Source organism: Nycticebus coucang, chromosome 4 (assembly GCF_027406575.1).
Source record: "Nycticebus coucang isolate mNycCou1 chromosome 4, mNycCou1.pri, whole genome shotgun sequence".
NCBI classification, from domain to species: Eukaryota; Metazoa; Chordata; class Mammalia; order Primates; family Lorisidae; genus Nycticebus; species Nycticebus coucang.
In genome coordinates, this window is record NC_069783.1 from 106,240,479 (window position 1) to 106,264,710 (window position 24,232).

The following is a 24,232-nucleotide window of genomic DNA, read 5'->3' on the forward strand; positions in this document are numbered from 1 at the left end:
GCTTTGAGGACTCTTCATACCTTGTAAGTGAGAACAATGTAATCTAAATATTTGTGCCCTCATATTAATTTGAAATTTAAAAAGAGTTAAAACTGCTCTAAAAAATAAAGCCTGTTAATTTTTTTAAGTAGATAATACTGTAAATTTGCTTAATTTATAAATAAGATGAAAATAACATGAATATGGATACCTTTTAATATTTCCTGATCCTGTGTCAGACAAAAATACTTTATATAATCTAAAATAGATGGCAAAATCATCAGGTGAGTTCATATTTATGTTTTTCTCTTTTAAAACTGTAGGTTAATTATAAGAAATCTGCCAAACTCTTTCCTTCCAATTCCTTCCAATTTTTTTTTTTTTTTTTTTTTTTGCAGTTTTTGGCCAGGGCTGGATTTTGAACCCACCACCTCCAGCATATGGGTCCAGCGCCTTACTCCTTCGAGCCACAGGCTCTGCCCCCAATTCCTTCCAATTTTCCATTTCTCTTTCTTGCCTGAAATAAATATGAGGTGGGGAGTATGTGGATGACAGAAAAATTGGATTAAATTAAGAGAAAACACTCATAGGAAAATTTGACTTTGAATGGTAAGCAGAAAGAGTAAACAGAGGCAAGGCCGCCCTCAGTAAGTGGCACGCTGCATACCCACCCCGTGGACCACATGGTGGGACCATGATGATACAGTCATGGTATGGGGCAAAGGTCAGACAGCTCCGAAAGGAGTTATTGTAAAGAATCACAACCACATACTAAAGGGCAAAACAAAAGGGAGAGAATGGAGAACAACAACGAAACAAAACAGAAAGCAGTAATAAAATGCCCAAGTGTTAGAGTCATATCACATAGATAGAAAGATCTCAGTTCCCCAATTAAAAGCAGAGCTCCTCAGGCTGAATTTGTAAACATGTCTAATAATGCGCCTGTTAGGCATGAAGGCTGAGCACAGAGGCCGAGTAAAGAGGAACCAAATGCAATTTAGAAGAAAGCAGGGAATTGGCCAATGATGAAAACTGTGCCCACACCTTCCTCTCTCACACCCAAATCCCTGAATATGGTGAGACAAATATCTTCCCAGGCTTATCAGAGCACCAAAAGATAACGGCCTCCATGTGTGAGCTCTAATTTCTGGGCATTCTCCAAAGGAAAAGTGGCAAGAGCAGTTTGCTGTGGAGGTGGGCCAGGAGCTGGGGGGCATTCAGAGACCCCCAGGGCAGTTACAGGCAGCTGTACTTGGAGCAGCCTGAGAGGTCCCCTCAAGGCAGTGGCTGAAGGAAGGGGCCTAGGCTGGTGAGGCACAAGTGGGATATGGGGGAGTGCACAGAGGGGCAGCCTGGCTCAGTCCAACTACGGGCACCCTTGCAAGTCCAGGGGATGGACAGGGCACCAGGAGGGTCCTACATACACCCGTGCAGGGCAGAGTTGCCAGGCTCATCCCAGAGCAGGCAAAAGGTAAGTCCTCCACATATCCTCCTAAGACAAAGAAAAGGAAAATGAAAGAGATGTGAAAAACTGCTCAACCTCAGTAGTAATCAAGGAAATGCAAATTATAGCAGTTTTACACACACTAAATTGGCAACAAAAATACTAGTAACACTCTTTGCTGGTAAAATTTGTGAGAAGAGTATTAGTGAGGACTGACCCAGTAACCATTTGGCAAACAACGTGCAAAATGTTTCAAGAGCCATGGCGGGGAGGTGAGGTCTCGGGGTGACGGTTACTCTCAGGGGGGTCGGGGTTGTTTATTGCTTTGATGCAAAAACGATTTCAAAATTTTAAACTGGAAAATTATCAATAGAAGAAAAAATATATATAAAGAGAAAAGCCACAAGCACAAAGACATCAATATGTATTCGCCTGTTATATATTATAGATAGATATGAAATATATTAAAATATATATATCATGAATAAAATACCGTGTAATACATATACAATAAATATATTTATATAAGAGACACATAAATAATTTTGTATGCTGATAAATATATAAATGTTGATATATAACACAGAAGCACAGATAATCTAATTGTAAAATAAGACAGGCTTTGGTAAAATATTGTGTAATCGAACACTTTATTTATGTATTACAATTATATGGCAACGTGGAAAGTGGTTTACGAGAGCACATTAGGTTTAAATGCAGACAGCTGCCTGGCAGAGTTGATGCAGGGCTGTGTAAATTGTGTCTCCCACCTACAAGGATGGAACAGCCAGGCAGGGACACGATGACCGGATGCACCGAGGAGGGGTGGTGTGTCCCTGAACTGCTTGGCTCCAGCGAGGCAACAGCAGTGCTCCGTGTGGTGAGGTAACCCAGGCAGACAATGGGCTGTGCAAAGCCTCATGTCCCCCACACGCTCCTCCCCGCGCCTGCTGTCTGCCCCAGGTTTGTATTCACACCTCACCCCCAGGACAGAGGCTCTTCAGAGGGCATCCCCAGAGCTGGGACACGCTGGGTATACAGCAGGTGCTGAATCAATGTCTGTTGAGTAAATCCCAGGGTATATAGCAGGTGCTGAATCAATGTCCGTTGAGTAAATCCCAGCCTAGGGTTTTACGCGTGTTTCTCTTTAGATGTATGTTAAGAGACTCACAGTCCTGCTCACGTTTTACTAGCAACAGATTTTAAAGACCACGCTTCATTTTAAGGACAATAAGATTTTATTTCATAAAAATCACAACATATTTTCACTACGTGGCATTCATCATCTTTCTTGTACTGCAAACTAAACACACAATTCCTTCCAATTTCTTATTTTTGGCCAAATTACGTGTAGATAATAATGTATTGCTGAAGCCAACATACACAGCCTATAAATAAAGTGCTGACTTTCATTCATTAGAAATAAAAGGTTTAGACAGGTTTTGTTCATTGTTTCTCTTGATATATTAGCTATAGAGAGTGAAAATGGTGACAGTTAAACAAACGCAGAAGTCCATCTGAAATACAGTTCCTTACTGGACTCACTTCACCAGAAACTAAACAAGAAAAACATATCCAAGTATAAATCATAGGAATACAGTGTTCTCACTTCTCGGTGCTCGTGGGCGTGGCAGGGATCTGAGACTGTTCCCTGTGACTCGGTTTCTGGAGCCACAGGAGAACCTGGAGTGGGGGGTGCAGCAGGCACATGGGACGCCTCACTGAACACGTGGTCTCTGCAGCAGCCCCAGCCCCCACAGCCTGGCCACAGGGGTACAGCCACAGTGTGTGGGGCCCAACCCAGGCAGAAGAGCAGGACTGACCCTGCAGACATGTTGCCCCACGTCCCCCACCATGGCAGGGAGGTGAGGTCTCGGGGTGACTGTTACTCTCAGGGTGATCGGGGTTGAGCTAAAGGCCACAGAACTATGTAGAAAACTGAAATGAAGCAGCCATGTGAGCTGGGGAAAGGGCCTAAGGAAATTATGATCACAGTTTTAAAAGATTTTCCAGTATTAAAAACAGTTCTCAACGTCCTATCCACACATTGCACAAACACCGTTAGTGCTGTCGTCACAGTTTGCTCTTTCATGGCCTATTTCCAAATATTTTAACGGGGTCTTTATTCACATCTATGCTCCTAAACCTTGTGTCCTACAGGGACTTGTCCATGAGAGCTGCAACAGCCATCCCCTGTCCACAATTCAACATCAACACAGAAGGCACAGTGGCTGTCACCCCCTACCCCCAGCCAGGACTCAGGGTGGGTCTGCTACGTGGGACTTAAGCAGCCTGTGGCGGGGTCTGCCTTTGCAGCGATATGAAATAGCCATCATGTAGCTGCAGCACAAATCTGCTCTGAAATCTGCTCGCTGCAAACAGAGCTAAGTGCTGATGAGAAGGAAATGCTCCAGGGGAGTGATGACTTGGGAAACCAAGAGCTTTAGACACAGGAAGAGGTGAAGGTAGGGAGGCAGTCAACCCTGCAGCCTGTGAACAATAGAGAAGGGCATGTCCTAGGAGACAGGGGTCTCTTCCTGCTGACCCTGGGCCCAAAGAGTGGAAACTCACAAGGGAGGGTCTGAAAAGCCCTGGGAGCAATGGTGCCATCAGCAGCCAGGAAGCCCTGCTGCTGGCTGGGGCTTGCCCAGCTCCTCACAGGGGTGGGTCGCCACACCCACTCCTCCCAGGACAGCTGGTGACTCCAGCCTGCAGCTCTGAGCTTGGGTGGAGGACCCAACCTAGGTGCCCAGATCAGCCCAACAAGCACTTCGGTGGCGCCGCCTTTGGGAGCTTGTTGGGTGAACTCAGCAGACTGAGAACCTTTGCCACATGCCTCCAGCTGCCTGCACCTTACTCTCAAGGGTGGGGACTTTACTCTCGGTGTGTGGGGACTTTAACCACCTCTGGGTCCCCAAGTCTCCATGGAGGCACCGAGGTGGAGCTTCCTTTCCCATGAGCTCATGCCCCACTGGGTCCCCTCCCTATGCACTTGCACAACACAGGGAGGCTCATGCACAGCCCCACATCGGGCCACTGTGCAGTCCAGGGGTTCCCAAAAGCCAGTCACTGAGTCACTCAGGCCAAAGGCGGGGCTCACGCCCTGCTGACCATGCCAGTCTGGGCATCAGGCTTCTGAGCATCTGGGCATCTGAGCAGTGGGATCAAACAGAGGCATAGGTGAGGATGCCAGTTCAGGGCCACCACCTCCACATCCAGACAGCAGAGCAAAGAGGGTCCCATGGGGGAAGGTGGAGAGTCTGCTTTGTTCTACTTGGGGCAGGGGGTTGTTTCGAGCAGCAGGCCTGGCTGGTGAGCAGCCTCTCAGTTCACACAGCAGACAGGTCCACTCGGTGGGCAGAATGGCTGCTCTTGTCCCAAGGGCTAAGCTTGGTTGAGGCTGTGCCTGGCCGGGTCCCATTCATCTGCAAACCAGAAAGGGATAAGGAGTGAAGATCCTGCCCCAGGAGGAAAACTCAAACCCCATATGAGTGTGGAAAGCTCTGGGCCAGAGAGGTGCATGGGGGGTCCCCCTGTCGGGCAAAGTTCAGAGTGAAGGAGACCCCACTGTTCCCAAGAGATCCCAGATAGAGTCTTCTGCAGTCACCTCCCTTCCTCATTGCCTCTAGGCTGCAGTGTGTGTTCACTCACCTACTCATTCACTCATCCATCCATCCACTGTTCATTTATACGTTCACCCCATCTTTATTCATCTTCACCCACGGAGCAACCATGCCAGGGCACCGCAGTGGGCCATGGGGTCAGAGCATGAACAGAGCCAAGCAGCTCTGTGGAGTGTCCACCCCAATGGCAGGCCGGGGTCAGTAAGCCACTGAGTGATCAAAACGACCACAGGCAGGGACAGGGTGTGGTGTGAGAGCCCCTGCGCTGAGCACCATGCGGGAAGGACCTCCTGAGGGTGGACTCTGGAGCCAGGACCCAGCAGGTGGGAGGCAGGGGGCAGAGAGAACCCACGACAGCATCTGCTCCAGGCCACCTGAGGATCCCGCCTGGGCCCTCGTCTGGGGGTCTGGAGGTCAGGGGGATAGGCCCGGCACTGAAAGATGAGGGGCTTGTTGAGACCCCTGAGCATGGAGACTGGACTCCTTGGGCACCTGCAGGAGGAGGGGCCTAGTCCAGGGGACATAATCTTTGAAGGCAGGGATGCACCCGCTGAGTCCTGTGCCCAGTGTCTGCCTCTTGGTCAGTGGCCCTGTAAGTTCTTCTATCCTCCGACTCAATACAAGAATGGCCCTGAGAATGGGGCAGGGAGAGGCTGGGGGGACTTGTCAGGACACAGGATGCTGCCGTGGGGCAGCATGGGGCAGGCAGGACATGGGATGAGGACAATCAGGCTCCACAGCCTCCCCCACAATGGCCCAGTGCCTGTCTGCACAATCACCCATGGGGCTGGGCTCTGGATGAGGGACACCCAGGGAGCAGGAAGGCAGCCTCCAGGTGACAACCACAATACAAAGAGCCCTGGGGCCAGGAGGTGGGATGCCCCCCCTTACTCCTGCACTCACAGTGTCCGAGTGGAAGGGCTTCACATTGATGTTGCGGGCAGAGCTGCTCGTGAGGGACCAGACCTTGGTTTTGTGCTTGAAGGCAGCTCTCACCTTGGAAAGCAGAAGGAAGTGTTCATGAGAGGCAATTTAGGAGACCGAAAGAGCAAAAACCAGAGCTCTTTCTAAGTGATCTCCAGGAATCTGTGCACAGGTGAGGCCCCAGGACACCATCAAGGCAGAGTCACAGGTGGTGGCAGATCCTGCCCCAACCACACCAGGCCCAGGCCTGGTTTCTGGTGGGCTCCTCCCAGCTCAGTATGATTGTCATGGGTGCAGAGGATGGCGAGAGATACATAACCCAGCGTGTACTGGGAAGGCTCTGCATGGTCCTGAAGCCATACTGCCCTGCCAGGTGCACCCAGTCTCAGGCTCTCCTAGGGCCAGTCCTTTGTCTTTGCAATCATGTGACACGTCTGACCCTAGCAACTATCTTCCTAGCATCCCTCTCTTCCCCACCATGCCTATCCTGTCCTTGCAGATGGGCACCTCCGCTGAGAGAGCAGGTGGTGCTTCATATCCAGAGGCAGCCCAGCTCCCCACAACCGCAGCCTGGCAGGGGCTCCAATGACAATGGGCAGAATGCCAAGCCCACAGGGCAGGGGCAGGAGTTCCGCCACAGGACTGTGGGTCCTAAGGGACAGGGCCATGCCCAGAGCAGCCCACCTCTAACAGCCACCCACATGGCAGGTGCAATGGGCCCACTCACTTCCCCAGCACCCTGACGGTTCTTCATCAGCTCCCATGGACAGAGCCTCCTCCACACACCCAGGTAGCCTCCCCAAAGCCCTGGGAGCACATGAACATCCTACTCGCTCCATCGTGCCAGGCTCTGGTTCAGCTCGCTATCCCCCACCAACCCTGTTTCCTGGTCCTCTGCACAGCCAGCAGCACCTGCTGCAGCATCAGGAGGAGAGGATGCTTGGACATTGCCTAGCAACCAGGATGTGTGGGAAGGTGTCGTTGAAAAGCAGGCCTGTTTCACACACCTTGTCGCCAGGGACAAGGCTGATCCAGGATCTCATTCCCAGACACCAGCCTGGCAGGACAGCACTGTGCCTCTCTAGAAATTAAAAAAAAATAGCTTCAGGTTGTCAGGAAGTAGGGGCACGTACCTCTGAATTCAGGAGACAATGAAAGAGGAAGATGAAAAGTCCCTGGGAAGGAAAGAAGCAAAACACAGAATTAGAGCCATTTGCATTTTAGCACAAGCACTTTTTGAAGTTTTTTTCCATACATGGGCTTTGAGAGTGGCACTGGCAGGGCTCGCTGGATCCTGTGATCTGGGTTCATGGGGGAGAGAAGGCCTCCTGGAGTCTGCAGTGTAAGCTAGACTCAAGCAGCTGCTGCCACCAGAGTTCGGAAGTGGCACTAAGGGGCAAAGACAGATGGATTCCCAGGAAGGTCCAGCACAGGGAGGGATGGACATCAGACTGACACCTCAGCTAAGCCTTGGTGTCCTCGAGTGATGACAATAATGAAAACAAGCACAAGAATGAGGATATCGCTAAACATCCAGAGGCTACCACTACATGCTGGGCACCAGGCCAGAATTTCACACAGGTTTTTTTCTTTCAGTGCCAACCCATTAGGGTCCTGTTATTGTCCCTATTTTATAGAGGGAGGAAACAGGAGGGGGCACAGAGGACAAATGAGGGCCTAGAGTGTGTAGGCCTGCAGCCAGGATACCCCATCTCACTGTGATCAGCCAGAGGGAGATACTGCATGGACCGGGACTTACTGCCAGTAAGCAACCCAGAACTGCTCAGGACGCAGCCCTGGCCTTGAAGATACTGATGCCGTACGGGCAGCACAGCCAAGGCCAGGTGGGCTGCTGACGGTGCTGGGAACCTGCCTTTCCTTGGGGGGCCCATGGGTTTGAGGGCTCAGGCATCTCAAGCCTCTGGTTTCCAGAGTGGTAACCCACAGGGCCTGAGGATCCCCCATCACCAGCTCTATGCCCTCTCCCCTCAGGAGATGTTGAAGGCTGACTATCTTCCATCTCAGGCCCAGAGGGGCCTCCCCAGGTCCTGGCCAGAAGCACAAGCAGACCTACTGGGAACAGGGTGAGGACACTGCAAGCCCTGTTTTCTGAGCACCCCTGGTAGGTGCTCCCCTGACACCTGTCCTCAGGTCTCAGAGTGCCCCCCCACTAAGGGCTTGTGGTGTGTGGAGGGAACAGAGGATGGACCTCCCTCCTTCCTCTGCAGCAACCTGCTCCCCACACACCCACTTGTAAGAGCTGACAGACCCCTCGCCTCCCTGACAGTCCTGGTGGGCTCTTACCTGCAAGGAGTTGAGTATGGCAAACATGTACTGGAAGACCACAGCCCGGTCATTGACAGCGAGGACACCAAATACCCATGAGGTTCCCAGGATGGGCAGCAGCACAGCCACCGCTTTGGCTGTCAACCTGAGAGAGAAGCAGCTGCAGTCACTTTGAGCAGTGGGCAGGCAGGACTGGGGCAGGAGGACTGCCCTGGAGGGAGGGAGCTTCTGGATGGAGGCAAGACCTGCAAAGAGGCCAACTCAGGCCTAGGGGATTTCGTTTGAGCTGTTTGTAAAGACAAATAAGTGGGAGGACCCAGGCAGGAGGGGATGAGATTCAGGGAGATTGAAGCAGCAAGGGACACCACCCCCCCCCTTAGCATTCATAATTCAGAACCTCTGGGAATTGATAAGGCCCTGGGATGAGGCTTCTTGCCCTAGCCTATGAAAAGCCACATCTGTGATGAGGGTAGGGTAGGGACACCTCCTGGCCCTCACTGTGCTGCAGCCTCCTCCCCATCACCTAAGCTTCTGTAGCACTGACAGTGAGCTCTCAGAAGCCTGGGACTGACTGGTCATCTTCATGGCCCCTGGACATGGCCCAGAGGAGGCATGAAGCCATTGCTTGCTGACCTGTGCTACTGGCAGCCCCATCCCCTGCCACACGATACCCACCAGCATGTGCTTCTATCTGCTTCCATAAGTTCCACAGGCCCTCTTGATATAGGTGAGGCAGGTTATATTTTTACCCCATTTTGCAGATAAGGACACTGAGGCTCTGTAGGCCCCAGTAATGGCTAAGGTGACACAAAATTTCATCAGTGGCAGAACCAGAGGGTAGGCAGACATCTCTACCTAGGCCAGCATAAGCACCAACCTGACCCTGCCCTCCCCCCCACCATGGACCACAGTGAGCTTCCTCAGGAAGCCCCCAGCTCCCTCACTTCTGCCTGTGCCTTCCCTGCAGGGTCACCCTCTGCCTCAGCTCCACAGCATCCTGGGCCACTCTAGGGCTACTCTTTCCTCATTGGCTGCAGCCTCACTGGGACAACCAATCAGGTTGCCCCACCACCCAACCAAAGCAAAGAGATTCGTGACTGAGACGGGCCCATCAGAGTGAGTCTGGGACCACCTCTCCTGCCAGAGTCTCTGAACTGAAGAGCCGGGGCTCCTCCCTGAGTTTATACCTGGCAAGGCAACCTGACATTTCCTTGCTCAGGCCTCCCCAGCTGCCCTGGTCTGTGGCTTCCCCTGTGATTCTGTGAGCTGCTCTGGATCTCCCAGTTCAGGGTTTTCTGTTCTAGTCAGAAAGTGCAGAGAGACCCACCCTTGTGAGGGTCCAATCTGGGCAGGAGACCCTCCTGGAGAATGCAGGTTGGGAGACAGCACAGGCTGAGGCCACCTGGAGACATAGGGGCTGATTCTCAGCCAGGCCACTCTGGGCCCAGTCCCCAGCACTGTCTCCACACCACAGCACCCTCAGGAACACTAGACAGGGGATTCAGACAGGGGATGTGGACAGCCAAGGAGCCCGGTGGGCTCATGTCTCTCACAGGCACCCTCAGAGAGCAAGCTCCACCAGACCAGGGTCCACAGAGCCCTGCACAGAGCTGGAGAGCAGGCACAGGGTCAGCTACCCACAGCATTGGCTGAGTGACAGAGCAATGCCCAGCTGGCCGACTCAAAGTCATTTCTGATGTGCCAGTCATGGTGCACCTGCAGAAGTCTAGCCACATCTGGGCTTTCCACAGAGGGTCTTCTGATCTTGAGCTTTATAGAAAAGTCTAGATTCTAACAGGGGCCCAGCTGCTCAGGTCAGCGACTACCACATGCCTTGGTTGACCCTTATCACTGTGTGCAGTGGCTGTGAGCCAGTCTCCCTCACTAGACTGTGAGTTCCCTGAAGCTGGGACTGTGTCTTTGCATCTCTGAAATGGCAAGGTGCCACCCCTCCGCCCTCAGTGGCCCTCAGGAAATGATTGCCGAACGAATGAATGATGAACAAATGGATGAAAGTACAAAAGTGCCACACGAGGATCCAGCCCCTCCCAGAAGGAGGCGAGACAAGGCCAAAATGAGCTTCCTTGTCCTGAGCCCAAGGTTCTGGCGCTGACAGCTCCTGGCAACAAATCCCTATAAAACCCAGAACTGTTCTAGGCTTCAGATTTCAGGCAAGCTGCAGTCAATATGTTCTCATAACATTAATGCCAAAAAAATAAAACACCTGTCTCTGGGAAACAAAAATATCATGCATTATTCAGCTGCAATCCTTAGTTCACAGAAGACCATATTTGAAAGGATCAGTCACTGAGAAGTAGGTAGCAAAATGTGCTACCTTTGAAGTGATAGTTTATTTTTCCTTAAAAATAAAACAATGAAAGAAGTTCTCAAGGAAACATGTCCAGTTGAAGCTCCCTGAGGACCCTTGTGAACATGGCCAGAGCTGTCAGTGTCCCCTTGCCACCGCGGAAGAAGAAGGGTCCCTAGCCGCAGGGGAGGCCCTGGGAAGTTGAGGGCTGTGGCCCCGTCCCACTTTAGTCCTCAATTCAGAACCTGTCCTCTTCTGCTCCCCAGGGCTGTCCCTGTCACGGGAGCTCAGGCCCCTGCGAGTCTGCACCCACCATGTTCACCTGCTCATGGGTTTGCTTCTGTGGGGTTCTCACCCTCACTCCTCCACCCGCAGACTCCCGGCTCCCACTTGTAAAACCTAAATGTTCTCTGCTTCTTTCTTGGGAGTCTGGAATCATGGTCAGTAAATAGAGATTATTTTCTAAAGTGAGAGCCAGCCCTGCGGAGGCTCTGAAGGAAGCGCCTAATCCTGTTACCCAGCGGACGTCAAGCTGCTGGGCACAAACATGCTACTAGACTAAAACCAGAAGACCAGGACTGAGCAGGGGCAGGGAGGTGTCCTGAGGATGCCACTGGTCACTGCTCTCTTCCCGCCCGGCTCCTGCAGCTCCTGGCTCTGCCTCGCCAGCCCTGGGAGGCAGCTGTCACGTGACAGGTAAGACAGCAGAGTGAGAGATTCCCATGGGCCAGACTGGCCACTTCGAGAGAGGAGCTGGAGGCAGCAGGATGTGCTGGGCACGTGGCAGAGAGACCCAGAGGGGTCTGTGCAGAGGTGCGCCAGCCTGTACTGCCTGAGGGGCACGTCCCTGGGGGGCACAGTGGGTGGGGTACAGCGCCTGGCTGTGGCTCTGCACAGACCCAGGAATCTCCTCCAGCCATGCCTCTGCTGCACTGGCACCAGCCCACTCCCTGGGCACCACATAGAGCAAAGGTTGCAGATGTGGCTGCCCCAGGTGGGTGCTGGTGAGGGGGATGGAGGAGGAACAGAGGAGTAGAGACAGGGAAGGGGGCACACAGGTGTGGGTCGAGCCTCATGGGTGCCAGGGCTCAGGCAGGGGCAAGCAAGCTTTGCTGGGGATGAGAGCTGGGGAAAGAATGGCTGGACAGGATAGCCTCAGGAGCCACGGGGTGGACAGAGGCAGAGACAGGCCCCTCCCCAGTTGGGCTGTGGTAGAGGAGGGAGAACATGACTCTCAGCCCTGTGAGCCCCTTTCCTCCCCCAGAGCACAGCTGAGGGACTCCCAGGGACTGAAAAGCCCAAGAAGCCTGCACCATTTGTCAGCCTCACTCATAACGTTTGGAATTCTTTCCAGAGTAATTATCTCATCGATCTGCTGGGGACAAATTTACTGCTCTTGCTTTCATATCAGAAAAGATGCCCTGTAGCTGAAGTAACACACAGAATGTCAGCTGCCCAGCACCCATGGCTTGGTTTTCACAGAAGCCTCCAAGTTCACAGAGAGGAGCTGCCTCCCCATGTTCAGCCCTGTGGTTGAGGTGCCAACTGCAACCCAGAGCCAGGACAGGCCAGGAGGTTGGGTCCAGGTTGACAGTGAAGCCCACTCCACCATCCCAGCCTGAGTCACTGCCCTCCTCAGAAGGGCAAGGCAAGGCCTCTTCTGAGCAGGTGGGACAGACTCTCCCCACAGATGGGCCAGCCCCCAGCTGCAGCCATTCTGCCCCTGGAAGGGCAGAGTTGATCTGGGTAGGAAGCCATCACAGAGCCAGGGGAAGGAAGGAGAAACCGGGTCCCAGGGATAGAACTGCCAGACCATTTCTGCAACATCAGGACATCCAAGGTCCGGACATCACAGTTCCCTGAATAAATAAATCCTTGTCTGCTTATGCCAGTTTGCATGGGTTTTTCTGTCACCTGCCATAGGAGGGCCCCAACAGATATGGGTCAGGAGACCATGATGACAGCAGGATGTGTGGGCGGAGTCCCCCCAAGAGATACCCATTGCACCTCTAGATGGACTAGCCCGGAGGACATCCGGGAGCTGCTCCCTCTAGGACCTCCTTGCGAGGTGGATCCTGTCCTCATGTTATTCTGCAGGTGGGGACGACCAGGCACTGAGGGGTTAAAGAACTTACAAGGCCCCAGCAGAAGGTCAGAGGGTCAGAGGGTCAGAGGGTCAGCAGTATGGCTCCAGGATTCTCCAGCTGCCTCTCTCCCTGTGGGCAGCCCCCGAGAACATTGGCAGACACCCCCCAGCTTAGACACAGGGCCCGAGGCTGCTCAAGGTCCTCATCTCACATTGTGGGGAGCAGACAAAGGGCCAAGTGAGGATGTAACACTGCAACTGCCCCTGAGATCTCAAGGACCCTGAGCAAGCCAAGGGCTCAGGTGAGGGTCTGGGGTCCAAGAGTGGCCTCAGAGCAGCCCTTGGCAGCAGGGCTACAGGCCCACAGTGGCCAGAGGTCACTTACTTGAAGGCACTGGGGTCTCCGTGTATCTTATAGTTGTCTGCGCTGATCTGTGAAATGACCCTGGTCACAGCAACAAGGATGCCAATGTTGACCTGCATGAGGAGACCAATGGAACGGTGAGGGGGGCTGGGCTGCACCTGTGCAGGGCTGAGGCCACCTGGCTGCTGCCCTCCCCACTGCCACTCTGCCCCACCAGGGCTCCCGAGGACACCAGGGATGTCACTGGGGCAAATCTAACCCCAGTTCTTGGCCATTTACCAACAAGCAACAGAGAGCTTGCCTCTGAGCACCCCTGCACTGCAGAGAAGACTGAGGAGACATGATCCAGGCTCAGGGACATGCTGGGGCAGGAGGCAGATCACGCAAACACCAGGCCCTCAGTCTGGGGCTTAAACCTCATCTCAGCATGGGTTCACTGGGGGTGAGGGTAATGCCCCTCAGCCCTCTGGACTTCACTCCCCATTTGATAAGAGAAAGTAAGATGCCCATGGCTCAGAGATGAGGAATCCCACTCTCAATGCTCGGCTCTCGTCTCCTGCCGAGACGAGGGAATAGTAGGGGGGGGGTCTGGGGGGGGACAGGGGGGGTGATCACTGGTGAGGCTCCAGCATGACCTGTCCCTGCCCCTGAGCAGCTCTCCATCATCCTGAATGGCAGGTACAAAGCAGTAGACAGCGAGGGAATGTGAAGGTCTGTAGTTCCCTCTGCTGCGTGGTCCACAGCTGATTTGCAGGGCTGTGCCATGCCCGGCTCTCTCCCTTGTTTTTGAAAAATCCTGAGTGAGGGTCTAGCTCCAGGCTCAAATCCTCTCTGTGAACCTTCAGGCCTGGCCATAGGCAATTGTAAAGGCAAAACCTAGCAGGCCTCCCAGAGCAGCTGCTGTCCCCATGCAGCCTTGGTGCACAGCCAGAGCCCGGTAGTCTCCAAAGGGAGTGTCAGGAAAACTGACTCTCGCTTCACCACCCTCGCCCTCACACGCATGGGTGTTCCTGGCCTGGTGCCTACACGCCACGTGCTACTCTGACTCAGCACCTGGTGTCCTTCCACTCTGAGTCCTCCCCCTCATCCTCCTCCAGCTCCAGGCCCATACTTCAGCAGGAGCCTCTTGTTCAGGGCAGAGAGACAGCCCCCCTCCTTGTGCTGCCCCAGGAGAAGGTGCTCAGTGCAGCCTCTTGTGCTGCTGCGGTCAGTGGACATCACCAGTCACCCTGCATTGGGCTCATCTTAGCACCTGCAGCTCAGCCGTCTCCCAAGTTCAGCTTCCCAAGGTCAGAATACCTCATTCCCCTTATTTTTCTCATCTGTAAATGAGGCTAATGACAGAAGTCTTGAAGGCCAGCCAAAAGGAAGGAAGTTTTAAGTAACCAGCCAGTGCTGTATCTGCACACAGAGACTGCCCACCATGGAAATGCCCTCTGGCCTCCCTTACTGGTCAGCTGTGCCTCAGTGACCAGAAGGTCACACTCACTAGACCGGGTGGGGGCAGCATGGGAGCAGGGTGCCATCTTCAATACATTGCACTCCCACCCAGCTGGCTATAATTTGTCAGCATTCGTTTTTCTCTACGGATTTTTCTGGGTTTTGTCCCTCTCTCTGTCTCTCTGCCTTCCATCAGATGTCATCTGCCATGCATGTCATCCTCATGGGGACAGCTGTGGCAGCCGTCCACAGCCTCCGATCCTGCATCAATGCTACTCACTGGGAGATGGCCACTGCGAGTGACACAAATCTAGCATCTTGGGAAAATACAAAACAGAAGCAGGCTTGGCCCCCTCACTCCTGGCACTCACGTCTGTGTCTGGCACACGGTGCTCCTTTATTGTACTACAATTCCGCAAAGGCACCAGGGTGGAAGAAGCAATGCAGGGGCCACATTTCAGAAGGAGAGAACAGGATGTGCCCCGTGACAGCGACACATACCACGAAGAAGGAAATGACTGCCAGGGGATTCTGGTGTCCTATCTCTTGACCTGGCTCAGGGTCACCTGGGCATTTATATGTGGCAAATCCCTGGATGTATGCCACTGTCTTACCAAGTAAGGGTTACACCTGCACATGTGTACAGATGTGCAGGGCACATACTATGTGCCTCAGTCCACTTTCTGAGGCTGTGACAGAGGACCACAGCTGGGTAATTTAGGAAGCCTGAAGCTTTATTTCTTCCTGGGAAGCCTCAGGTCTAGGGATTATATCTAGTGAGGGCCTTCCTGAAACATCTTCCATGGTAGACGGTAGAAGATCAGGAGAGCAACAGCAGAGAGGGGGCTGCAGGTGAAACTCATCTTTTCATTGGGAACCTAGCCCCAATTACTAACCCACTCTCACGTGGCAGCATCAGTCCAATCATGAGGGCAGAGCCTCTGGACTAATCAGTCACCTCCCGGAAGCTCCACCTTCAACACCAGTGCACTGAGGATATTTTCCAACATGCGCCCTTTGGGGGACACATTCCCGCCACAGTGGTACGCATCTGTGTCAGATCTATAGATGGTCCCCAGCTTATAATGGTCCGACTTACAAATTTCAGCCTTACCATGGTGAGAAAGTGATATACATTCAGTAGAAACACAGTTTCTTTGTGCTTTAAGTACCCACACGGCCGTTCTGTTGTTCAATTTCCATGCAATATTCAATAAATTTAATGTGATATCTAACACTTTATTATAAAATAGGCTTTATGGGGTGGCGCCTGTGGCTCAGAGGAGTAGGGAGCCAGCCCCATAAACTGGAGGTGGCGGGTTCAAACCCGGCCCCGGCCAAAAACTGCAAAAAAAAAAAAAAAGAAAAAATAGGCTTTATCTTAGATGATTTTGCCCAACTACAGGCTAGGGGGAGTGTTCTAAGTCTGTTTAAGGTAAGCCAGGCTATGCTGTGGCATTTGGTGGGTTATGCACTTCCAATTTATAATGTTTTCAATTTATGATGGGTTTATTGGGACTTAACCCCAGCATAAGTCCAGGAGTATTAGTGTTTACCTGCAGCTGAATCTGTATCTATCTTCATGTTTATCTGTAACTATATCTGTTTGTGTCTATTTCTACATATCTGTATGAGTAACAGTGTCTGTGTCGGTCTATCCTTGTATAATCCATGTATCTGTCCATATTTATATGTATTTGTGTCTGAAACTGCATCTACATTTACCTTTATCTGTAACTATGTATCTGTGCATCTGTATCTGTGAATCCGCCTGCACTTATATCTATGTACTTGTGTCTGTAACTTATCTATAATTACCTTTATTTGTAACTATGCATCTATGTCTCTGTACTTAAGTCTGTAACTATACATGCATCTCTCTACATTTGCATCTGTGTGTCAGCATCAGTGTACCTGTCTGCATCTGTATTTACCTGTATTTGTATCTATGTATCTGTCTCTGTTTGTACCTGTGCATCAATATCTGTGTACCTGTCTGCATCTTTAACCATGTGTCTATAACTGTACCTGCATCTGCCTCTATATAGACGCCCACCCACCTTGGCTTCCCCTCAAAGGAAGCAAGGATTTCAGCTTTTCTTCACCCCTGGAGGTCCCTCCCCTCCCCTTTCCTCTCTTCAGGGGGCCCAACACAGAACAAGTCACTTTGAGGGCTCAGGCTAAGGTGCCTGTCACATCTCTGCTCTCGGTGGTGGTGGTGCTGGGGTGTCCAGGCTCTGTGGCTTCTGTAAAATCAGGTGCTATGGGATGAATTGTGGCCCCTCCAAAATTCACATGCTGAAGCCCTAACCACTTGTACCTCAAAACCAAACTATATTTAGAGATAGGCTCTTTTAAAAAGTTAAAATGAAGTCAGTAGGGTGGACTGTAATCCAACATGGTTTCTTTAATAGAACAGGAGATCTGGACATAGACACACATGAAGGGAAGGCCACTCAGGACCCAAGGAGAAGACAGCGCAGGAGAGGCCTCCAAAGAAATCAAACCTGCTGACACTGAGATCTTGGATGTCTGGCTTCTAAAGCTTTGAGAAAATTAATTTCCTTTGTTTAAGCCACCACAGCACTGTGGTCCCATGGGCATGTTTGTGTTAGGCGTAGTTGGAACACCTCACAAATAAAAGTCCATTTCCCTGCATCATGGAGGACAACCTGAGAAGGCTCCGTGTGCATCTGGCAGTTGAGATGACAGGCAAGAATGTCACCAGAAGGGACTTCATTGTGCCCCTTCTCCCTAGCACCAGGACCACACAACCCTTTACGGTCACCCAAATTCCTGCGCCTTCAGGACACATTTCACCAGGACACTGGGAAACCACATGTCTCAAAAGAAACACTCAGCTTTCTGAAGTGCTTTACTTTAAAATCATGCAAGCAATAGGTGGGTATTTTTAGATGCATGTGGCCTGGAAGCAGAACTCCCCCTCCCACATCTCCCCTTAGGGAGCCATGATTTGCTGTGCACCTGTCCACATTTCCTTATCGTATGTGCACCATGTGGAACTTTCAGCATGACAAAGGGGGTGCGCAGTACTAGTTATCTGGCAGCGTACTTTCTTGTTTGGAGATCAGGCTGAGGGTTAATGAAGACATAACCCAAGGCAGCATGAACCATGTGATCCTCTGAGAGAGGGAAAGGCACAAGTCCCCCACCCCCACCCCAGGCCAGGGTGCAGGACAAGTGGGGGAGGCATGGGGTGGCAGGACCCTCCACAGTGCCCTCTGGAGCAGGGCTCAGCATGCCTTCTGCTAAGAGCCAATCACTAGAGAGTTTCAGGTCTGCGGGCTACACAGTCTCTGTTCACTATCCAGCATGTCTGTGGAAGCCTGAAAGGAGCCTCAGTGTATAAACTGGGGGCAGTGGCCACATGCTGGTAACACTCCATCTACAAAGGCAGGCGTTGAGCCAACTGGCCACAGCTGGCTAACCCCTGTGCCTGGCCATGGGCTACCTGAGGCTGCCCTCAGCCTTTCCAACTCAGGCTGCTGCTGGTGAGACCTGGGAGGGCGTAAAGGCCTGAAGCCCAGGTCCAAAGAGACAAAACCCTCTGGGAGGTGGCAGCTCAGGCAGAAAGGACTGACCAGGAGTGGGGGTGGGGACCTGGAGGCAATCCTTGCCCCCACCACACCCCCACAGCAATGACAGCAGGGGCTGTAGCAAGCCTGGGCCTAAGACTAGACCCCATACTGTGGCAGGTGATAGGAAGGATCCTGGTTGAACAGCCTCAGAATCTCAGGCAAGATTGTCGCAAGAAGGGACATCTCCTTAATACCAGGCCCACCAGGCCCTACACAAACCTTTAATGTCACCCAAATTCCTGCCTTTCCAGGACAAACTTCATGAGGACACTGGGAAACCACATGTCATTGGCCAAAGGCAGATGTGAAATTCAGACCCCAGGAAACCTCTGAGACAGGCTGACTCTGTCCATGCCCTGCAGTCAGCACAGAGAAAGAGACAGCAAGGAACTTCATACTCAGCACAGTTATTTTTCCTGCTCACCTTTGTCATTAAATTGCCCTCAAAGCCCTTCCCAGGTGGCCCTGCTCTAACCGGGAGTCTGATACTGGGGGGACTGAAGTCTGTTCTGAACAATTTCTACAAATTGTCCCCCTGGGCCCCAGAGAGCCAAAGGGAGGAGAGAACAGACCTCCATAATTCTTTACAAGGCTAGGCTAGCAAGGCAACTGCAGATGACCCCATGGAGGCCGAGGGACAGCAGCGCAGCCCTGGACTTCAGAGGCTCCATAGAACACGACAGATGCCACATTCATAGCAGAGCAATTAGCAGAAATGCAAGTCACCTGTACTCAAGCCTGTGCCAGACCAGAGGACAGGGCTCCTTCCTGCAGGGAGTCACCCAGCAGGGCAGGGGTGGCTCACCTGGACAGGTTCCCTGCCTCTGCTGGCTCAAGCTGCCTTTGGCCCAGGGAGCTGGTCCTGTCTGTTTTCCTTAGGATCTGCCAGCAGGAAACCCAGGCCAGGCCCAGCAGCCATCCTTCACACAGCAGCTCTTGGTATCCCCCCAGGCACGTGCCCCTCCTCTGCTACTAGTGCCTGTCTCCCCAGAGAACCCCCTCCCCACTCCTCTGCATATGGCTGGGGGAGCGCTGATCCCCCAACTCAGCTCCAGGATTAGAGCTGTGACCCAAACCAGGCCAATCAGAGTATCCCCTCTGCTGGCCACAGTGACTCATAATGGACACATTCCTCAGAGCCATCAGAAGTGGCAAAACTCAAGCCCAAGCCTTGTGGGAATATGGAACAAGAGTGGCATTCCAAGAGCTATTGATGGTAGACCCATGGGGACCCAGAGCCTCCCAGGGGCTGTGGGTGTCCATCTGGGACAGAGGACTCAGGGCAGCACAGTGGCATTCTGAGCTGGGTTTTCTGTACTACACCCAGAACCCGAGCTGCCCTGTTGCCTGCACCTGGCCCCTGCACTGTTGCCTGCACCTAGCAGGACCTGAGTTGCCCTGTCACCTGAATCCAGCACTCAAGCTGTCACTTGAACCTGGCACCCTAGCTTCCTGTCCCCTACACCCAGCTCTCTAGCTGTGCCATGGCTCCCAGGAGGCAACTGCTGACACTACTTCTGCAGCCACAGGACCATAGGGCCCCTGCAGACTCAGCTGGGACAAGCTCTCCAAGGCTTCCCCAGTCATTCAGGGAGGTGAGACTGAGTCACCGCCCTACCAGGAGCTGTAGCAGGTGACACTGCACCCCTGTGGGGGACATGACCTTGGGGAGCCCAGCAGCCCCTCATCCCACCCTGCTCAGTCCAGCTCTGCACCCACATGGGCAGGGAACTTACCACAATGACCAACAGGGCAGGGGCAACGAAGGCCCAGATGGCGCCACTCCGCAGCGACAGCCAGCAGCTATGGAGGGAAGCAGAGCCGTTACTCCAGCCATCCTAGGCCCCTGCCCTGGCTGCTAGGACCACCTTTGGCCCAAAGCAAAGCAGTTGCTAGGATGGTGTCTTTCTCAGGGTAGGGCCCACGGGGGCATAGTCATAATAACACTCAATTCCAACAGATCTTTTTTATCCAGGATGATCTCACATCTCGTTCTTGGAAAGGATTTTCCAGGTTTGCAGACTAGGTCAGCAGCCTCTGGAGCATGTAGCCAAAATCCAAAGGAGATTTTAATTTCATTATGAAAAATAAATAAGCCTTTGCCAGGGACTGGCTTGCAGAGCATTTCAAATATGAAGTAATCAGCATCTTCTGTGAAGGATGGGGGGTTGTCACATGGTGCAGCATCTGCCATTTTCATCTGCCTCAAACTCCTGGTCACTTATGCCCCCTCAGTGGCTCCCAAGGGGGAGAAAAGGCTCCAGAGAGTCCTGGTGACTACTTTGATGTCCCAGGATGTAGGGTTCAGTTTAAGGATCCAGCCTCTAAGATGTGACCCTCCCTCACCAGAACTCAAGCAAGACTGCTCCTTTGCAAGCCTATCTCTTTCTAGAGCCTCACTCTACACCCCCCGGGGAGCTTTCACTTCTCAGCTCACCTGGGACCCTAAGTGTTTCCAAGAGTATCTGGATGCCCCACTGCCCTCAGTAGCACACAGCGTGCCATCTCCGCCTACAGTTCACTTTCTTGGTGACCACTTACTGAGCAGCAGGTCTACCCCCTATCACTTCAAAACCCTGCACACCGCGTCATCTCGTGTCATCCTAGGTGTCCCCGGTCATCTCGTGTCATCCTAGGTGCCCCCTGGCAGTGCTAGGGTCACTCCTACCCTGGAGAGGAGGAGCCTGAGGCCCAGGAGGCTCCGTGACCCCCAGGGTCTCTCCTGGGGACACCCACTGCCTTTCTTCCCCGTTCCTCCTGAGACTTCCTGGACTAGGAGACACTAAATGTCCCAAACAAGTGACAGCGAGAGGCCCACTCATGCTTGGAAGCCCCCAATACGGAGAGGACAGACCTCTTATCTGCAGAGGCAGCGGTTAAGAGGAAACACACAGCAGGTCTGAATGTGCCTCTGCAAAGGTGATGCTCACCTTTGATGACTCTGCAAATAGACAGATTGTGCTTCCCAACATTTCCTGCAGGACTTTCCGTCCATGAGGAGCTTCCAACAGACACTGGTTCTGTTCAGATGCTCAGTGGCCTCCTGGGCACCGATGGTGCCAGCTGCTCCCGGGCAGAGAGCAGGAGAGGCTCAGGTCAGAGCCAGAGCCTGCAGCCCAGTGCTGGAGGTGGGGGGTAGACCCAGCACCCACATGCTCCAGATGGATTAATCAAACAAATGCCATTGAGTGTTTTCAAGAACTTTCTTCTTCTAATTAGTGCCTCAGCTTCTAAAAGCATCCAGGATTGAAAAGAACAGGCCAGAACAATGGTCTGTTTAATCATTCTTTTTTCAAAGCGCTCTCAGACAATGCTTCCTATAAGGGCCTCATCTTCAGTAAATTGTTGCGCTAAAACACAAAAGGCTGGATTTTTCCCAGCTTCACAGCTCCTGTGGAAGCTCATCTCATCCCAAGTTTGTAAAGAGTCTTACTCTCTTTCTCTTCTTAAGTACTCTCTGTAATGTTTCCCTTTCATGTTTTCATTTGCTGGTATCTCGGCTTGGCTGAAACAGCTGCTTTCTAAAGACATTTGGGCTAAAGCCTCTTTTCTTGTAAGGAAAACCCTGTTTCTAGAACTTGAACACATGACCTGGCCCCACAAACTATCGCATCCTCCTTCCACTACGAGCCCATTAGCTGCATTTCAGGTGGAACTTGGGACCTTGGACATGAAGCTCCCAACCCTACTACTGAAGCCTGGGACCCTCATGGCCCACGTGCCTGGCACACATCAGACCTCCTTCCTTCAAGCACTCACATGTTCCCTCCACTGCAGCTTCCTGCTGACTGCCACCTCAAAAGGCACAGGTCACGTGCGTGGGCTCCACAGGTGACCAGGACAGTGTCTGCAAAGTCCAACCAGAGACCCCTGCCAACCACCTCTCCACCCTGGAGGCACCGGACACCTGGTTGCTAGTTCCAAGGCTGGAAGTGCCCAGAGCAGAGCTGGGCTGTTGTTCCTCACTGTCTGGGCCCAGGGGAGCCAAAGCCACGGGGGCCTCACAGGTACTGTTCCCCAGGGCCGCCTGCCAAGAATGATGGGTGCTCAGATGGCACCTTTCACTTACTTGTCACTGGTCCCATAACTGTCCATGGCGGACGACACTGAAATGATGCAGATCAGAAGAGGGAGGCCTGCAGAGAACCAGACACATCAGGTGAGGCCTCCAGGACCCTTCGTTCCCTGGCCCATTATTCACTTTATACCTGGTACAGACAGGGAACAGTGTGCTCCATGTTGGGGGTACAGAACAGACCCCATCCCCAGGGAAATTACAGTCTGAACAAGAGAAGACAGCACACGTCCACACACCCGCTCCTGGCCCTCACACTCATGCTGACACACATGTTAGCTGAGGGAGTATATAGCCTGGTCAAGGCTGATGGCTTGGGTGAGATGTGGTTCTGTGGTTCCAGGAAGGGAAGCATAGCTGGGGCTGTCCAGACCCACAGCTCCCAGCTAGGGCCAAGGTGGCTCCACAGGAGACAAAGGCATTTTGGGCTGTCATAACAGGGGGTGGTATCTGGTAAGTACAGTCCAGGGACTCTGCTATACACCCCGTAATGCATGGGATACCCTCCAAACAGGAATTATCCAGCCCATGTGAGTGTCAGCAATCTAGAGTGGCAAGGGAGGCTGGGTGACACGCACATAGTACACATGCTTCTAGTGTCTGAACCTGTCATTTCCATGGGGAACACCGCTGCATCACTCCATGTCATCCAGGTGGGCCAGCCTCTTCCTGGCTCTGTTGGCAAGTGACCCAGGACTGGTTAACTGGATGTCAATCCCCTAGCCACAGCTTTTGGCTTGGGGATGGGCATGTGACCCTGCGTGGATCAATGAGTTGTAATCAGACTTTCTATGAGGCTGCTGACAGAGATCTCTCTTCTCCACTGGACCCCTGAGGGGCTGAGAGTGTTAGACTGGGGTCCAGGTGGCCACCTTGGTACCATGTGGGAGAGAGCTCTCAGCCCCAACACAGAGGAAATCAGAACTGAGTGATGGAAAAGGCAGGCAAAGCCTTGCCAGGTTGCCTGACCTCATGGATCAATGCCTGAAGTCCAGCACCTTACAACTATTTTGTTACGTGAGCCATTAAGTTCCCTTTTGCTTATACCAGTTTGAGTTGGATTTCTGTTACTTGAAACTGAATGTGACAAATTAAATGTGTTTAATATTTTACAAAGCCATATCAGACTTTGTTTGGGAGGGTGGGAGTAGAAGTGCTCTAAGACTAAGGTAGAAAAAAACCTGGCTCAGCAATTCTCAGTGCTTCCAGCCATTCTGCAGAGAAAAACTTCTATGGTCACACTACTTTTAGAAACTCTGACCTAACCAACAGTGAGCCAACCTCTAATTCCACTTTTGATGCTCAGATGTTTCATGTGCTAATGTATCTCGGACTATTCTGCAACATTTCCCAAGCTCCAATCCACGGAATTTATTCTGGAAACACATTCTCCACCTCCACACATACTCATGAACTTTGAGGCAGATCCTTCCCGAACCTGATTCAAAATTGAAAACAACACACTTCTAGATGCTCAGAAAGTGGGTCATTGTCCATGGGGTCTATGTCTGGTCCAGCCGCACTGAGCTGGGCCGCCCCTGCCCTCTGCTCCCTCTGCAGGGAAGGGAGGAAGGAAGCAAAGGACTGAGCCTCCCTCCACCTACTGACTCTCTCCCCAAAGGGAATGTGCTGCATTTCCCAGGTCCCTGGGATAGAAAGGTGGGTCCCTGGGATTAAGAATGCATTTCTGCAAGGTCAGTGGCTGAGGTGGCAGGTCAGTGGCTGAAGTGGCACAGCTGTGTGAGATTTCTGCTCCAGGTAAGGGGAGGGAGGACCAGCCTGCTGCTCCAGGTAAGGGGAGGGAGGACTAGCCTGCCGCTAGGCTGTGGCTCACTAGCGCCCTCTGGGGGAAGAATCAGCTCCACACCTCCCCTTAAGAGAACCAGGGTTTTTGTTTTTTAATTAATCACCCTGAAAAGGTGTCACCCTAGACAGGCCTATTTCTGAAGCACTTTATGTTAAATGTCAAAATAGTTTCGAAATATTACAGAATGTCTGGGCAATAAAGCTGTCCACAGAGGAGACGAGGTGGCCTTTGGGGCTTGGGTGGACAGCCTGGGAGGTGGGGACAGCCTTCCACAGTGGTCGCTCTACACTTCCCATG

The 24,232-nt window shown here is 52.5% G+C and overlaps 1 protein-coding gene across 2 annotated transcripts in view; it reads right to left on the reverse strand.

Annotated features, from left to right (window-relative positions):
- Positions 1-2,654: 2,654 nt before the first annotated feature.
- ADGRD1 (adhesion G protein-coupled receptor D1) overlaps positions 2,655-24,232 on the reverse strand; it is a 130,679-nt gene continuing 109,101 nt past the window's right edge. For both annotated transcript variants that reach the window (XM_053589533.1, XM_053589532.1), the window contains 7 exons: positions 22,123-22,189; positions 19,790-19,856; positions 13,036-13,127; positions 8,275-8,401; positions 7,104-7,145; positions 5,950-6,042; positions 2,655-4,848 (listed from right to left, as the gene is read on the reverse strand). In XM_053589533.1, the coding sequence (XP_053445508.1) occupies positions 4,753-4,848; positions 5,950-6,042; positions 7,104-7,145; positions 8,275-8,401; positions 13,036-13,127; positions 19,790-19,856; positions 22,123-22,189 (584 nt within the window). In that variant the 3' untranslated portion in view covers positions 2,655-4,752. The remainder of the gene's footprint in view (positions 4,849-5,949; positions 6,043-7,103; positions 7,146-8,274; positions 8,402-13,035; positions 13,128-19,789; positions 19,857-22,122; positions 22,190-24,232) is intronic.